At 43.3% G+C, this 13777-nt stretch overlaps 1 protein-coding gene across 2 annotated transcripts in view; it reads left to right on the top strand.

Moving 5' to 3' along the window:
• Positions 1-13777, top strand: part of CRHR2 (corticotropin releasing hormone receptor 2) — a 1496074-nt gene that overhangs the window by 1336785 nt on the left and 145512 nt on the right. For both annotated transcript variants that reach the window (XM_078665281.1, XM_078665282.1), the window contains one exon: positions 10349-10390. In XM_078665281.1, coding sequence (XP_078521407.1) covers positions 10349-10390 — 42 coding nt within the window. The remainder of the gene's footprint in view (positions 1-10348; positions 10391-13777) is intronic.

The following is a 13777-nucleotide window of genomic DNA, read 5'->3' as shown; positions in this document are numbered from 1 at the left end:
GCGAGATAAGTGCAAGAAGCATCAATAATTTGATTTTTTAGAGTCTTAACATTTACCATTTGCATTAATATACCAACTTTCTGGATATACAATTCATTTTTACTAAAGTGTTAATATACTAAAGTGCAAAAGTGCTAAATCTACCACAAGAATCCCCAGAGCACATTTCCCCCAATTTCCCCAGTCCCCCCAACCTCAGATAAGACTACTAATCAGTCGGGGTTTCAAGATTACCTAAATATTTCCAGATTGCAGTAAACTTTTTAGTAGCACCCACCCGCCTTGTGTATGGTTCTTCAAAAATCCTGGTCCGTTTAATTTTATTTAACCACCTCTCATATGTAGGTGCCTCCACCGACCTCCAATTCTGACGAATTAGGGAGCGAGCGACGAGGGAGAAAATGGCTAAAAAGGTCTTCTCACTTTTGTCGAAATTGCCCTAGATATACTGATTCTAAAGAGGGCAACCTCAGCCTCTAGATCCACCTTCTTCTGAATCGCTCGACTTAAGGCCAAGAAGATCTCACCCCAGAAAGGCCGTAAACTAGGGCACCTTAAGAAAATATGTAGCCAGGCCCCTTCTCCTACTGCCTGGCAGCAGAAGCATCTATTCTCAACCTCTGGGTATTTTTTATTGAGGGCTTTGGGTGTAAAGTATGCCAACCAACGGAACAGAAAGGCCATTCTCTTGAAATTGGCTGCTCTCAAGGCCTTACTCCCTAACTGGCATATGACTTGCCACTCCTGACTAGAAAAAGAACATTCAGTTTCCCAGGTTATCCTTTCTAAAACCCCCACAAATATTTGTCTAGATCTGCCAACAGTCTGGAGTCTTCTTCACCCAAAAGATTGAAATTCCTTACAGCTTCAAGATTGTCCATTCTCGGGTGGATGGAACAACGCATTTTGTTTTTTGAAGAGCTTCAAAGTGCAAAGGAGCCTGCAAGCATTTCCAAACAATTTATGTGCAGAGATTATTCCTGCTGTTACCTGGTTGATTATTGGAACTAGTCTTATGCACTCAACCATAGAATTCCATGCATTCACTCCAGTTTCATTGTAGTTGATTGAATTCATAGGATTTATGAATGGGGGTGGAAGGTATGTGAGCTCATGCAGATGTTTGGAAAGATTAATTCCTGATCTAGAGGAAGTTACATATTGTTACTCTGCAGGGGTATGGCTTAAAAAAACAGACTGTGATCTTTGAAATGAGATTTGCACACATTTAAGAAATACATTAGTAGAGATTAAGACAAACGTGAAAGTGACTTAGAGAAGGTCATGCCCAGAGATAAAGGACACACAGGTGATAGAAAAGGGAGAAGAAGGTCATTGCAATGGGACAAGGAGAGGCAACAAAGAGGAATTTTAAGTCAAGATAAGTTTTCCAAGCCAGATTTTATAAATATAGAGAATGCTTATTGAGACAGGATGCAATTTGAGAATGCAGGACTCTGGACAGTCAACATTATTTGCAAGTGAGGATAGCACTACAATTGGTACTTGTGATATAGATTAGAATCAGGCAAAAAGTCTGTGCTGTGCTAGGCTACAACTAGACCACAACTTCAGCAAGTACAGCAGATCAGTTCAGGGGCTGGAAACTTAAAATAATGGTGGGGAGCAAACGTCGGTAGGGAGATTCCGCAAATGCTGTAGTGGATGTTTTCTCATTTTTGACACCCATTATTAATTGTAAAGCAAAGAGGGATCTATTGTGTATGCCTCTGGTTTAGCAGGGCACAAGATGGAGGGGAGAGTCCAACTCCCCAAGTCAATAGAAGTGAGTGTATTGCCTGCAAGCCTGTGGTTGTGGCTGGAAAGTGAAGATCCAGGCACTGAAATCTAATGAAGACTTTGCTAGCAAAGGGCTGCTCATTAGACTTCCTGATGTCACAACTTAAGACTGGGGAACCCTACTCTCAAGGAACCAGGCTACTAGTTATATACAAGGAAATAGCGGTTCCAGTGGCTAATAAGGAAACATTATTCAAGCAATGTATATGCACAATCGCGATTATGAAGGATCTAGTAATGTCTGAGAACAAAATTAATTTTCTACACAGTTTTGCTCTATGAGCTTATATAAAACACAGTAAATAGTATAAACACTTTCTTAAATTCAAAAAAGCGTAATACTTTGTGCATTGTGTCCCCAAGTGAAATGGAACCAAAAAAGTGACTATATACAATCAATAGTTCACAAGAGGTTTCCATAAATTCCAAGTAATGACCCAGCAATATACAGTTTTACAGCCTAGATATACAATGCCACTAGCTGTGTGATGGTCTGTCCCATAAGCTTGTCAACGGCGTTTCGACCCTTCTGTGAATGTGGGGTCACTTCAGGACTCCTAGTGTAGAGACATCTACAATTAAAATGGGGAAAGCATTAGGCCCATTGTACCGGCACAGATGCGAGAATCTCTATCGAAGGATTCGTAGTTAAATTTACCTGGATGTTAAAAAGGGGCGCAGCCTTTGAGAACGTGATGAACCCCGTGGAAAGTGAAAGAAAAAACTCACGTGAGGACCCAGCCGGGTTCTTCAGTGATGAGGTAAAAGAAAAGAAACCTAAGGTTACATCAGGTGATAGCTTCAATTTGCGGATGTGGACAGATTTATCAATGTTAGCCTTACCTCACGATGAGGAGGACTGGCTCCTAAAAATAAAGTCAGTGGGCTCCTTTGACACCCTGCTACAGCCATAGCATATTTTCCATTAGTTGTACTCTTTTCCAGCCCTGGAGAATTCTGTGTGTCAATTGCTGAAAGAAGACGAGGGTGCGTATTAAAAACGGTTTTCTGGTGCCCAGAAGGGAATGGTACAGTGTGGAGCATAGCACGGGTAACTTACTAGTATGCTGTTGTGCGAATCCGATCTTCGCGTCTGGGAAGGCTAGCGAATCAATCTGCTGCCCTCCGGTCTGTTGACTTTGGTGTGATGACGCCGAGAGCTCGGCTTAGAGTGAAGTTAAAGCCAAGTTTCTCGCCTTTCCGCTTTGCGAGTGTGGCAGGGAAGTGAGTGGAGCCCGGTATCTGAGTCCGATAGGCCAATCGGTATCTCGTAACCTTGGGAACCGGGCCTAAGCCTTTCGGAGTGGAAGACGATTCTAGGTGCGTGTGCGTGATCTTCCTAAGGCGTACATGTTATTGATGGGAAAAACGGAGCAATGTGTTCAGTGTCAGGTTTTTTACATGTAACAGACGTACCGGTTACGGACTGGTATAAAAGTTATAGAGAGTCTTCACAAAACACGATGTAGGCCAATACAGGGGCCCACCGGTTTCATCATTAGCCATCTGCGTATTGCCCTAAAGTGTAACTACTTTGTGTCAGGTGGCCAATACTATGAGCAGTGCTCGGGTACGGGCATGGGAGCAATTTTTGCTCCAAATCTCGCTAATATCTACATGCATTACATTGAACACAAGTTTGCCCTCAATGAAGACAATATGTACCGCTCCAACATTAAATGTTGGAACTGGTACATTGACGATATTTTTGTTATCTGGACAGGTACAGATACAGAATTCAATGACTTTGTTATCCATCTTAATACAGCCCAGACACACCTCACATGCAGGGAGGACCAGAACCAAGAGAGACCAAAGATAGTTCTTCCATTTGCAGGACTATTATATTTCTGTTGGTCATTTGGAGATAAATCATGCGTGTTCCCTTTTTCTGGTTCCAGAATATCTGAAGAGGGCATTAAAGTAGAAAGGGACTTCTGAGATAGCATATTATGTACCTAACCCTCTAGGGTTCTTGGTGTGTCAGACATAGATTGAGCAACCGCACATTTGACTAAGACTATAATAAAAGCTTTCAGGTTGTTCCTGCATTTCTGAGAATTTTAATCATGGTCAAAGGAGGCTCTCTTTCATTGAACATAGTGATAAGTTATTTGTAAAAATCGATCACAGATAATAAGTAACCACTCCTACAATATGAAAATGATTAACCACCAAAATGTACAATTGTAATTTAAATCAAACAGTCAATACTAAGGCGGACTTGAGGTCAAAAGAATTAAAGCTATACAAAATAACTGTACATTTGAGTTAATAATTTAGGTGCTAAGTGTGAGAAGTTGGCCTGGTATATGCTGTCCACTAATTAAAGTGGGCACCTTGCACCAGTCCAAACGACCCTTATGATGTATGAGGTCAAATATAACCTTTAGTAAGCTATCCTAGTGGAAGCTGTGGTGAGCAGCCTTCAGGCTTAATCTTGAAGGAATGTAAAGCAGCTTGTTTTACCAGAATATCACCTCCTACATTAATTAAATGAAAGGAGAACCACACAGTAGTTATATAAAAATGTGTTTTTATTAAGGATAGCACCTAAGGTACACAATACGAGATCAATAGAACAGTTGTAAGTAGCAGAGACACAGTGGGCTCCAGGGGGAGACCAAACCACATACTAAAATAGTGGTATAACAACCACGACTCGGGTCAAGACAAGATCTGGAGCACGTAGAATCATTGGGACCCCAAGGAACCACCCAAGGTGAGTAGATAGGGACCCCATGGAGGACTGGTGCAGTGTGCTAACACGACCACGAGCTCCGTATAATTCTTTGGGGAAGTCGCTGTTGCAATTTGACAGTTTAAGGACCATTCTAGGAGGACTTCCAGGAAACCCTTTGGAATTTAAAAGGTTGGAGAGCCACTCCAATAATGTAGTACCCGAGTTACCTATCCCAGAGGAGCCGGGTGCATAGGTTTGGAGTGGTGTCGGTAACCACCATCATTCTCAATGGAGGGCTTCAAAAAAAGTACTGCTGGCGTGAAGGTGAAAAGTGTCCTTTGGAATCCCAGCTGAGATTCCGGAGGAAAGGAACCTGAAAGAAGAGGGCACAGAGTCTGGGTCACTTCAGAGTGACCAGGGTCTCTGGAGATGAATGCCCACTGATGTCCTGTGCTTTAGGTGCGAAGAAGGTATGCTTGACTCTGCAGCCACGAGGACCAGGAGACTTCGACGATGACAAGGAGTGAAATGTGAGCTGTCCCACAAAGGATGTCGAGTGCTGAGAGGTCGGTGTCTGGCTGGATCACCAACAAGCCTTGGCAAAAGCAACCCACTCAGAAAGGTCAAGCAGGCTACGGTGTAGACCAGCAAGGTCTAGGGGACTCACCAAGCAATGGGAACTCAGTGCATGTATGGAGCAACCAGAAAAGCCCAACAGAATTCAAGATGACCCTCAGGAGGACCCACAGGCCGTATAATTTGGAGTTGCGAGGGGCCCTCAAGCAAGATCACAAAGTACCAGCCCACGGAGCACTCGGCGTAAGAAGGCCAGAATTCTTTGGTGGAAATACTGCTCAAGATCAGGACTACACGAAGTCCAATGCACAAGCTCAGGAATTGCCAACAAGCATATGCACTTGCAAATAGATGGGGTGCACAGGGGTTCAGGTTATGCAGTCCCCACAAGGGATACTGGCCTCAAGCTGGCTGAGAGGGCAGATCAACCTCAGGGGCCTTCAAAACCCACACCCTGTGGTTCTGAAGTCTTCATAGTCCACAGGAACTTGGGAGCAGCAGACCGGTAAGTTGCGCTGAGGTGCCTCCAAATGCAGGGGAGTGCCTCTTTCACCCCAAGGGCGATTCCTTGTTTGTCCTTAGTGCACCACTGGAGCCTGTATGGCACAAAGGCACAGCCAAAGCTTTGGATAGAGAGGGAGATGAAGTCTGGCCCAGTCGAAGTCTCGCGATTCCAGAGTGTCCAGATGGTCGAAGGTCAGTGGTTTCATCTTGTAGAATCTTGTCCACATAAAATCTAAAGAGCTACAGTCAGGTAAGCCCTTTTGTACTCACGGGAGAGGGTTGGACAGATTCAGGTGACCCTCCTAGGGGAGTCACAAGACAGAGGGGTGGTTACACCCCTGTCCTTTGTCGCATTTTGTGCCAGAGCTGGAGCAAATGGCTCCCAGAACTGGTTTGAGCTGGACTAGGCACAGGGATACCAAATGTGCTCCAGGTGCATCCTTTCAGGTACTCTCAGAGTCCATATCAATAAGGGGGGATCACGTAGGGCTTTTGTTTAGGTCCAGCATATTTGCATAAAGTTTATCATAGAAAGAAAGGGTATGCAGTTCCTAGGATAAACACCCAATGGGCGAGTACAGAGAGATGAGCGATATAGCAATTCACTAAGGAGCTGATTGTACTCCACGGCGAGTGAATCAGCAGGCAGGGGAAATGGGGAATTTCTCCTTTTGAACTAAGGCCCTCCCACACCCAGTCAGCTAGGTGTCATGCTTGATCATCGGGACTGCTCCTCGTCGGGTCGGCGCTGCAATACCCGACGGGCACCCAATGATGGGGCTCTTTGGCAGAGATCTTTTGTTCCTTGCCATTTGGTGAAGTGTGGATGAGGGGTTTAAGTGGGTGTAGATGTCATAAAGTGAAGGTGTGAGTTAAAACAGGTTCAGTTGTCCAAAAATGTGCTTTAATAGAGTGGCTCCTACCTGATTAAAAAATGGAGTGGCAACTTCGATCTTGAATTGAATAGTTCAAGACTGTAGTGCTCTACTCAGTAGTGGTCAACATGTTTCTTGCCAAAATGTCTGAAAGGTCAGACGGCAATTCATCAGGACCTATAAGTGAAACTATCTATACCACGGGGTAGTGATAATAACCACCGCGTCAGTATTAGGATAGTTACCTAAACACAGAAAAGGATAATCTAAAAACAAGGAGGAAGAAATGGAACATCATATTCAATGTGGTATGATTGTGCATCCTTATTTTCGCCAAAACATTCTCTGTATAAATAGAACGTGACTTATTGTGCTAGCACTAGTGCCTCAAAGTAACATTGTTCTTGAGGTTGTGACAAACGGCACAGTAATCGCAATAAAACATTAGTGGTGAAAATCATTATGGCTAGTTAATAGGATAAAAATAACAAAAAAGGTTAAAACACATTAAATCTCTGCTCTCACAAGCATGTCAGGGTAGTGAACTCACCCTGTTGAGTTTCTGCCCGTTCCTCAAAAGTACAGGCGGGGCTGTGGCACCTCTAGGATAATTTATCCTGGACAAGAAAAGAAAATTGTGGGTTAACAAAGCCGGTTGGTGAAGGTTTTGCCGCCTAAGGAATACCTGTAGGAAATCAGGCGGGCTCCGCACAAAACACCAGAAGCCACTGAAATAGTAGCCTCGGTGCCACCTGGTGTCAAAGTGTTGACAAGGCGGAATCGACTAAGGGCGGCAGCCTCCACACGATTTCAATCAGAAAGCGTTGTTCGGATGGCCTCTCCGCCTCAGCCACCCCGTCACAGTCCCAGAGCTTATGCACCGGGGGCAGTCGTACAGCTATAACTCAGGGTCCCCTCGTCCGTTCAGAGTGCCAAATGTTACTAAAGAAACCCAAGTGAATCCTTAAGCAAACCTCACAGGTACCTTAGCGGAAAAAGATTCCAGCCAGTACGGTTGGGGGGCCTTCTCACTCACCTATAGTTCAGCGTCACTGCACCTGGACACTGACCCCTTACGCCGGTCCGAGAAGGTGAGGTGTTCTCTCACACACGAGGAGATATCCTCGCCTGCGCGTCCCCAGGTGCTCGGGGGATCGGAAACCGGAAGTAGCTCGCAAAGTGCACTAACCCCTAATAGTTGTGGCAACCGGAAGTGGTTTTTTCCGGAAGTAGCACTCTGAGTGCACCCACCCAGCCCCAATACACTAAATCCTGTCTGGGAGGTGGTCACACCTCCCTGTTACAGGATGCCTATTGTGCTGCCTTCCTCTGCGCGAGCTTGGCTCAGCAGCAGGAGGGCAGAAATGTGTCTCTGGTCGGCAGTATTTATTTTGTGCTGAACGGGGCAAGAAGGCTGGCACCGAATAGAACAGTGAACCCACGAAGCTCACTTTTGACGGTGAGAATCATACCTTCACACCAGTTACCGGTGTGGAGTTATGATTCCAAGGTGTTTGATACCAAACAGGACATGTTTCTATGCAGCCGTTTTCGAGATGGCATTTACCATCAGTTTATAATGCACCTCTACCTATATGTCCGGCTGAGTCACGGACAACCCAGGAGAATGGTCTCCGAAGGCTGCAGAGGGGCTCTGCTCATGCAGGGGCATCATCGCACGTAAAACCCAGCACCCTAAGGCCTGCTATAGGGGTGACTTATACGTTTTAAGTGTAATGACCTACAGATATAGTGAACCTATGTCTGTAGTAAGTGGTACAAACATCAGCTTACACAGGTTGCAGTACCAGACCTATAGTTCCACTTTGCATGGTCTCTCAAGGGTGGCATACTACATACTTCAGCCCATGGGAGGCCTCTGGTGTACCTATGCCCTGGGTATATGCATACCATATACTAGGGACTGATAAGGGTACGCCAGCATCCAATCTGGAGTGTACCAAACTACAGGTATTACAATTTAAAGGCGAAAGCAGATAGACTGGGGTCCTGATTAGCAGGATTCCAAACACACTAGTCAAAAACATCAGGCAAAAAGTGGGGGTAACCATGAAAAGCAGATCCTACTTTCCTACACTAAAGAACCAGAGTTAAACCACATTTAAATTGGAGGAATACAGAAACAGCTCATGAAAATGGAGGCTCACAACAACCCGCCAAGATGGGACTGCATATATGAGGGAGGAACAGAAATGCCACATGAGGAGAGCTTCCCAGGGAATGATCTTGAGAGGAGCCGCACCCTCAGTAGACGCAATTAAAGTGAACACCCATCGCCAACAGCACATTCCTATTAAAATGGCCTGAATCCCCAGGAAGAGCATTTGAGCAGTTGAAGTAGTGCAACCTGAAAACAAGACAGCACATGCATTAAACAAATGTCCAAACAAATGTTGTTTGAAGATCCGACCTGACAACAGGTGCAAAAAAGCCAAATGGTAAACATGCTAAAACAATATAAACTACTACAAAAAACAAGTGAATCGATATGTTATGTTATGTTACAAACTTTTGTATTGCGCACAGCTGCCCCAGCTAAGGGGCGTCCTGGCGCATGGCAAGAAATAAGCAACACCTACAGGGAACATAACAGAAAAGAAGATCAAAGCAAATTATTCAAACAAGAGAGTCTTTAAGGCTTTACGGAAAACTAAGAGATCAGTGAGCAGCCACATCTCAACAGGAAGAGAGTTCCAGAGCTCTGACGCTCTGACCCGAAAAGAGCGGCCACCAACCCGACACAGCCTGTATCGGGGGATCACCGTACGAGCCTGACCCAAAGATCTCAAGGACCGGGTAGGCACATACCAAGACAAAAGGCCAGCAAGAATCTGAGGGCTCCCACCCCTCAGAATCTTGAACGCCAGACACAGCACTTTAAACTGTATTCTTGCCTTGATAGGCAACCAGTGCAGCGATCTCAATGTGCCGGAGACGGAACAGGTTCGGGGTAAGCCGACAATGGCTCTCGTATGGCTCATATATTACATATGGAAAAGCATTACAGAAAAATTAGTAGGTTACTTATCTTGAATGTAAGTAGTAATACAGGATTGCTCTCAGTCAAGTGTGTTCATGGGTTACTTAATTGTTTATTGGTTGTCATGCAATGTGACATCACTTTGTAGTTATTTCCCCAATGGTTAATTGGAAAATACAGGGCCAGATGTATCAAGTGTTTTGCCTCTCGCAAACGGGCTGATTCACAGAATTGGCCCGTTTGGTAACGGTAAAAAGCCTTTTGGGACGAATCAACCCAAAAGGCATTCTCAAAATAGATAATCACAATTTTTGCAATTATCTATTTTGCAAATGTAGTTAGGGAATGGCAATTTGTGATTCCCTAAATTCAATGCAAGAAGCACCTAATGCAGAATGTGACTTTGCATTAAGGAATCGCAAATTGCCACCAACGTCAAGTTGGTGGTAATTTGCCAATCCTTAGAAATATGCACAAGATAGCATTTTTGTAAGTGCCATGTGGCACATACGCATGCCCTTTCGGCATGTGACCTGCGACTGCGACCTGTAACTCATGTTAGGCAACATGTCCTCTCAGGTATACCACTATGTTTCTTCACCATGTGATTTCCTTTCATGAGAAAAGTATCTGATAAATATGGATTGTTAAAATAAAGTTGAGCCTGTAGCCTCTTTCTTACTTTAAACATGATGGTGGTGCTTAGTTGATTGAAAAGAAGGTAAATAAAAAAAAACGTATCACAAAATAAGTCTAGTAACATGTTCCACCAATATCACATAGAGACATTACTGGTAACATTAGCAGCACAAACTATCTTGTTAATATTTAGAGCTATTTTTTGTTACAATGTACACAAATTGATTGTTTCCAATCTTTTAATGAAAATTACTTTTTCATGTTTTACAGGGTTTCTTTGTTTCAGTATTTTACTGCTTCTTGAATGGAGAGGTATGCATTATATCCATTAACAAAAGTTACTGAAACGCTATGATGAAATTGCGCTGTATGCATGCAACATGGTTTCTGGCTAAGACTAAGACTGCATTGTCTATTGCTAATACTCATATCTGTCATTCGTAAAAAGGCAACATAAAACATTAGCATAATTAACTTACTAGTAATCTAGCAAACAAAATGAAGATGGTCCATTTGAAGGCTTTCATTTGAAAATGTGCTCACCTGATTTAAGTCAGGTTTTGCGCCTGTTAACTTTATGGAGCAACAAATTGTGTATGCCAATGCACTTGTATGAATCACTTTGGATGTAGAAAATTGCTGCTTGTGAAGCCTATGTTTGCATGACTACATTTTGCACTTTGGAAACTTTAAGGACCATATTCTTGGAATACTCCTGATATTCTCAGTGAACCTCTAAGAAATAATAAAGTCCTTTCAAATGTATGACAAATCCTCAGGATATGCTGTTCTGGCTCTCAGAGTTATATGAATCACGTTTGCGAATATATATATATATTGAGTATGATTAAAATAATTCTAGATTGTAAAGGCTCATTGAAATATTCTAATATTTCTTCATCTAAAGCAGCAGGGGGGTACCATGGGGTTAATCATTGCCTCGCTTCAGTTCACCAGCATACTGTTGTAACAATACTATTTGTCCCATTTTACAAAACTTGTGTGCAGCTACTTTCATGGTGACTACACAATGACTACACTTTGCGATTGCATAATGTCATTGTTGAATTTTAATGTTAACGAATTTGTTATGATAAAAAAACATCAGTATGCTAGAGTTTTCAGCGTTACAGGGAGTGCGTAGTTAAGAAAACCTAACTGAATTAAATAATGTTATACCAGAATAAACGAGAACCTCCGTAGCAAATTAGGAGATGCCATGAAAAACTGAGACCGGGTTGTGTCAATTTGAGAACTGTTACAATGTAGTCATTTAAAAAAATTAAGCAAGGTGTAAGAAAATGGTGTTTGACCCATTTAGCCCCCTGGATGTTTTGCTTTTGGTCTACCCAGTTTTCAAACTTTTACTGTGAGCCAGTCTCACCAACTGAGTCTCCCTAATGTAAACTCTGTTAAAACGGATTGCGACTGCTAGCCACTGTTGTCCACCTTTTTAAACGTAGGGCCAGATTCATGAAGCCAAAATCGGCTCGCAAAGGGCCAGATTCTGAGAATCGGGCCCTTTGCGAGCGCTTTTTTTGCATTTGGGATTCATCATCCCAAATGCAAAAATCGCAGATTTAGAAATCGCTAAATTGCGAATAATTGCATTTAAGGAATCTCAATTTGAGATTCCTTAAATGCAATTCATGAACCATTTTAGAATTGCGAATTCGCAATCTGGGGCCGCTATTTACCGCGAAGTCTGACTACGTGGTAAATAGCGAAAACTTAGAAAAATGCACTTTAGTGCATTTTTCTAAGTTGTATGTTACGCACACACATGTCCTTTGGACATGTGTGTGCGCAACACCAGTGTAAATTACCATTTCAGGGGTGCTACAGGGTGTCCTTTGGACACCCTGGCACCCTTGAAATCGCTTCCTTATTTGCGATTCGCTAATTGCAAATCGTATATAAGGAATGACTCCCCATTCATTCCTATGGGCCTTTGGCCTATAGGAATGAATGGGGAGTCATTCCTTATTTGCGATTAGCAATTAGAGAATCGCAAATAAGGAAGCAGTAGAAATCGCAAAAAATATTGCGATTTCTAAATGCATCCCGTTTTGCGAGTCTTTAATAGCGATTCCTTAATAATCTCTATTAAGGACTCGCAAAACAGGACTTTGATGAATCTGGGGGATAGTCTGCAGATGCTCATTTTGGGTAAGAGGTTCTGGGGCGGCTGTATTTGAACATGTGTGCCCAAGTGCGTGTGATAGGTCTGAGAATCATTTTAATTATGCCTGCATATTTTGCATAATCTCAAGGATTCTACATTTCGCTTGTTATGTAACATTCCCAAACTTATGCCTTTACACCACATTGCATATTTACACGGGACTTTTAGTAAGCATTTACAAATATACTCAGGAAAGCAGAATATCAATAGTTGTTGTTCGCTGTGCTTTTGTTTTCCACCTTGCGTTAAAAATTGACAGGAAGATGGATTTTGGGCGAAAATATTGCATGAGATGATGGATTTGTATTTTGTGTAATTACATTCAATTTTGTGTAAGTTTGCCAGAATTTTGTGTAATTATGCAAAAGCAAATTACGCACATTTTGCACACTGAAATTATACACATGTGTCCATTGTTCACTGAAAATATGCACATGTGTCCAGGCTGCGAGAGTGGGACTACGGTTCAGCTCAGCCTGGTACCTGCACACAGGTAGTAGTCTGTTTGCAGAAGGTTCTCTTTCAGGGATATGTTGTGACCTGGTATATAAAATACATGGGCATTCTCAGTGTAGGAATGTAGTGCCTCACAGGAAGGGTGTTTGTACTTTACTGTATTATACATTTTGGTGAAATCTGTACCACAGTACAGTTTTGCCATAGTTTGGCCAGGAGACTCTCATGACACACCGAAACCTATGGTACACATGGATCCCAGGTGCAGAATCAATGTCACTTTTGTCAAACCTGTCGTCCTTCTGGCACATGATGATTTGTCGTTCTCTGACAACTTATAATTAGATTCCTGGCTTTTTCTCCCCTTGCAGGGCCTCATTAAGAACTCTACTGGCCAGCCAGAGGATCAAAGACCTCCTCACACAATAGGTCAATTTGACTGTGATTGGGCCTGTTCCTGGGAAGTGAAGAGGGTGGGGACACAATGTCCATGGGCTAATCATTGTTTACACTTCACTGGGCCTGAAAATACTCACCCCAAGGAGACCAAAGAGAGTAAGCAAGGCATCTGAAGCCAATCACGAAAGGGCTCATTTTTAAGTTTTGCTGGAAAAGGACCATGAAGCTGAATTTGCTATGGGTGTGGTTTCAGGTTCTCTGAGTAGTCTTTCAACAGACCACTTCAAGTTGCCATCTCAAAATGTCACAAAATGGCATGCAGAAGAGTTGGGATGGGGGGAAGTGATGATGTTTCATCCAGGGACTGGACAGAGGTGCCTACCTTCTGGAACATTCCGCCCCCCGCTAAAAAATCCTGCAGAGTGTAGAGAGAGGGAAAGGATGAAGGAAAAAGGCCTTGTGGGCTTAGACATTGTAGGGCCTTGTAGATTCACCTCTACAGGGCCAGTGACACTAGTCCCCTTATACCCCTTGAGGACAGTAGAAGGAAAGACCTGCTGGGGTACCTGGAAAGGAAGAGTTCCCCTGGAACCTCTAAGAACTGACTCTCATCAGAGGATATTCCTCTGACTTTCTTCTAACACACACATGCTTTTGAA

This window comes from Lissotriton helveticus, chromosome 10 (genome assembly GCF_964261635.1).
Source record: "Lissotriton helveticus chromosome 10, aLisHel1.1, whole genome shotgun sequence".
In the NCBI taxonomy this organism is placed as follows: Eukaryota; Metazoa; Chordata; class Amphibia; order Caudata; family Salamandridae; genus Lissotriton; species Lissotriton helveticus.
Note: the sequence above shows the minus strand (reverse complement) of the source record. Positions and strands in the feature narration are given on the sequence as shown.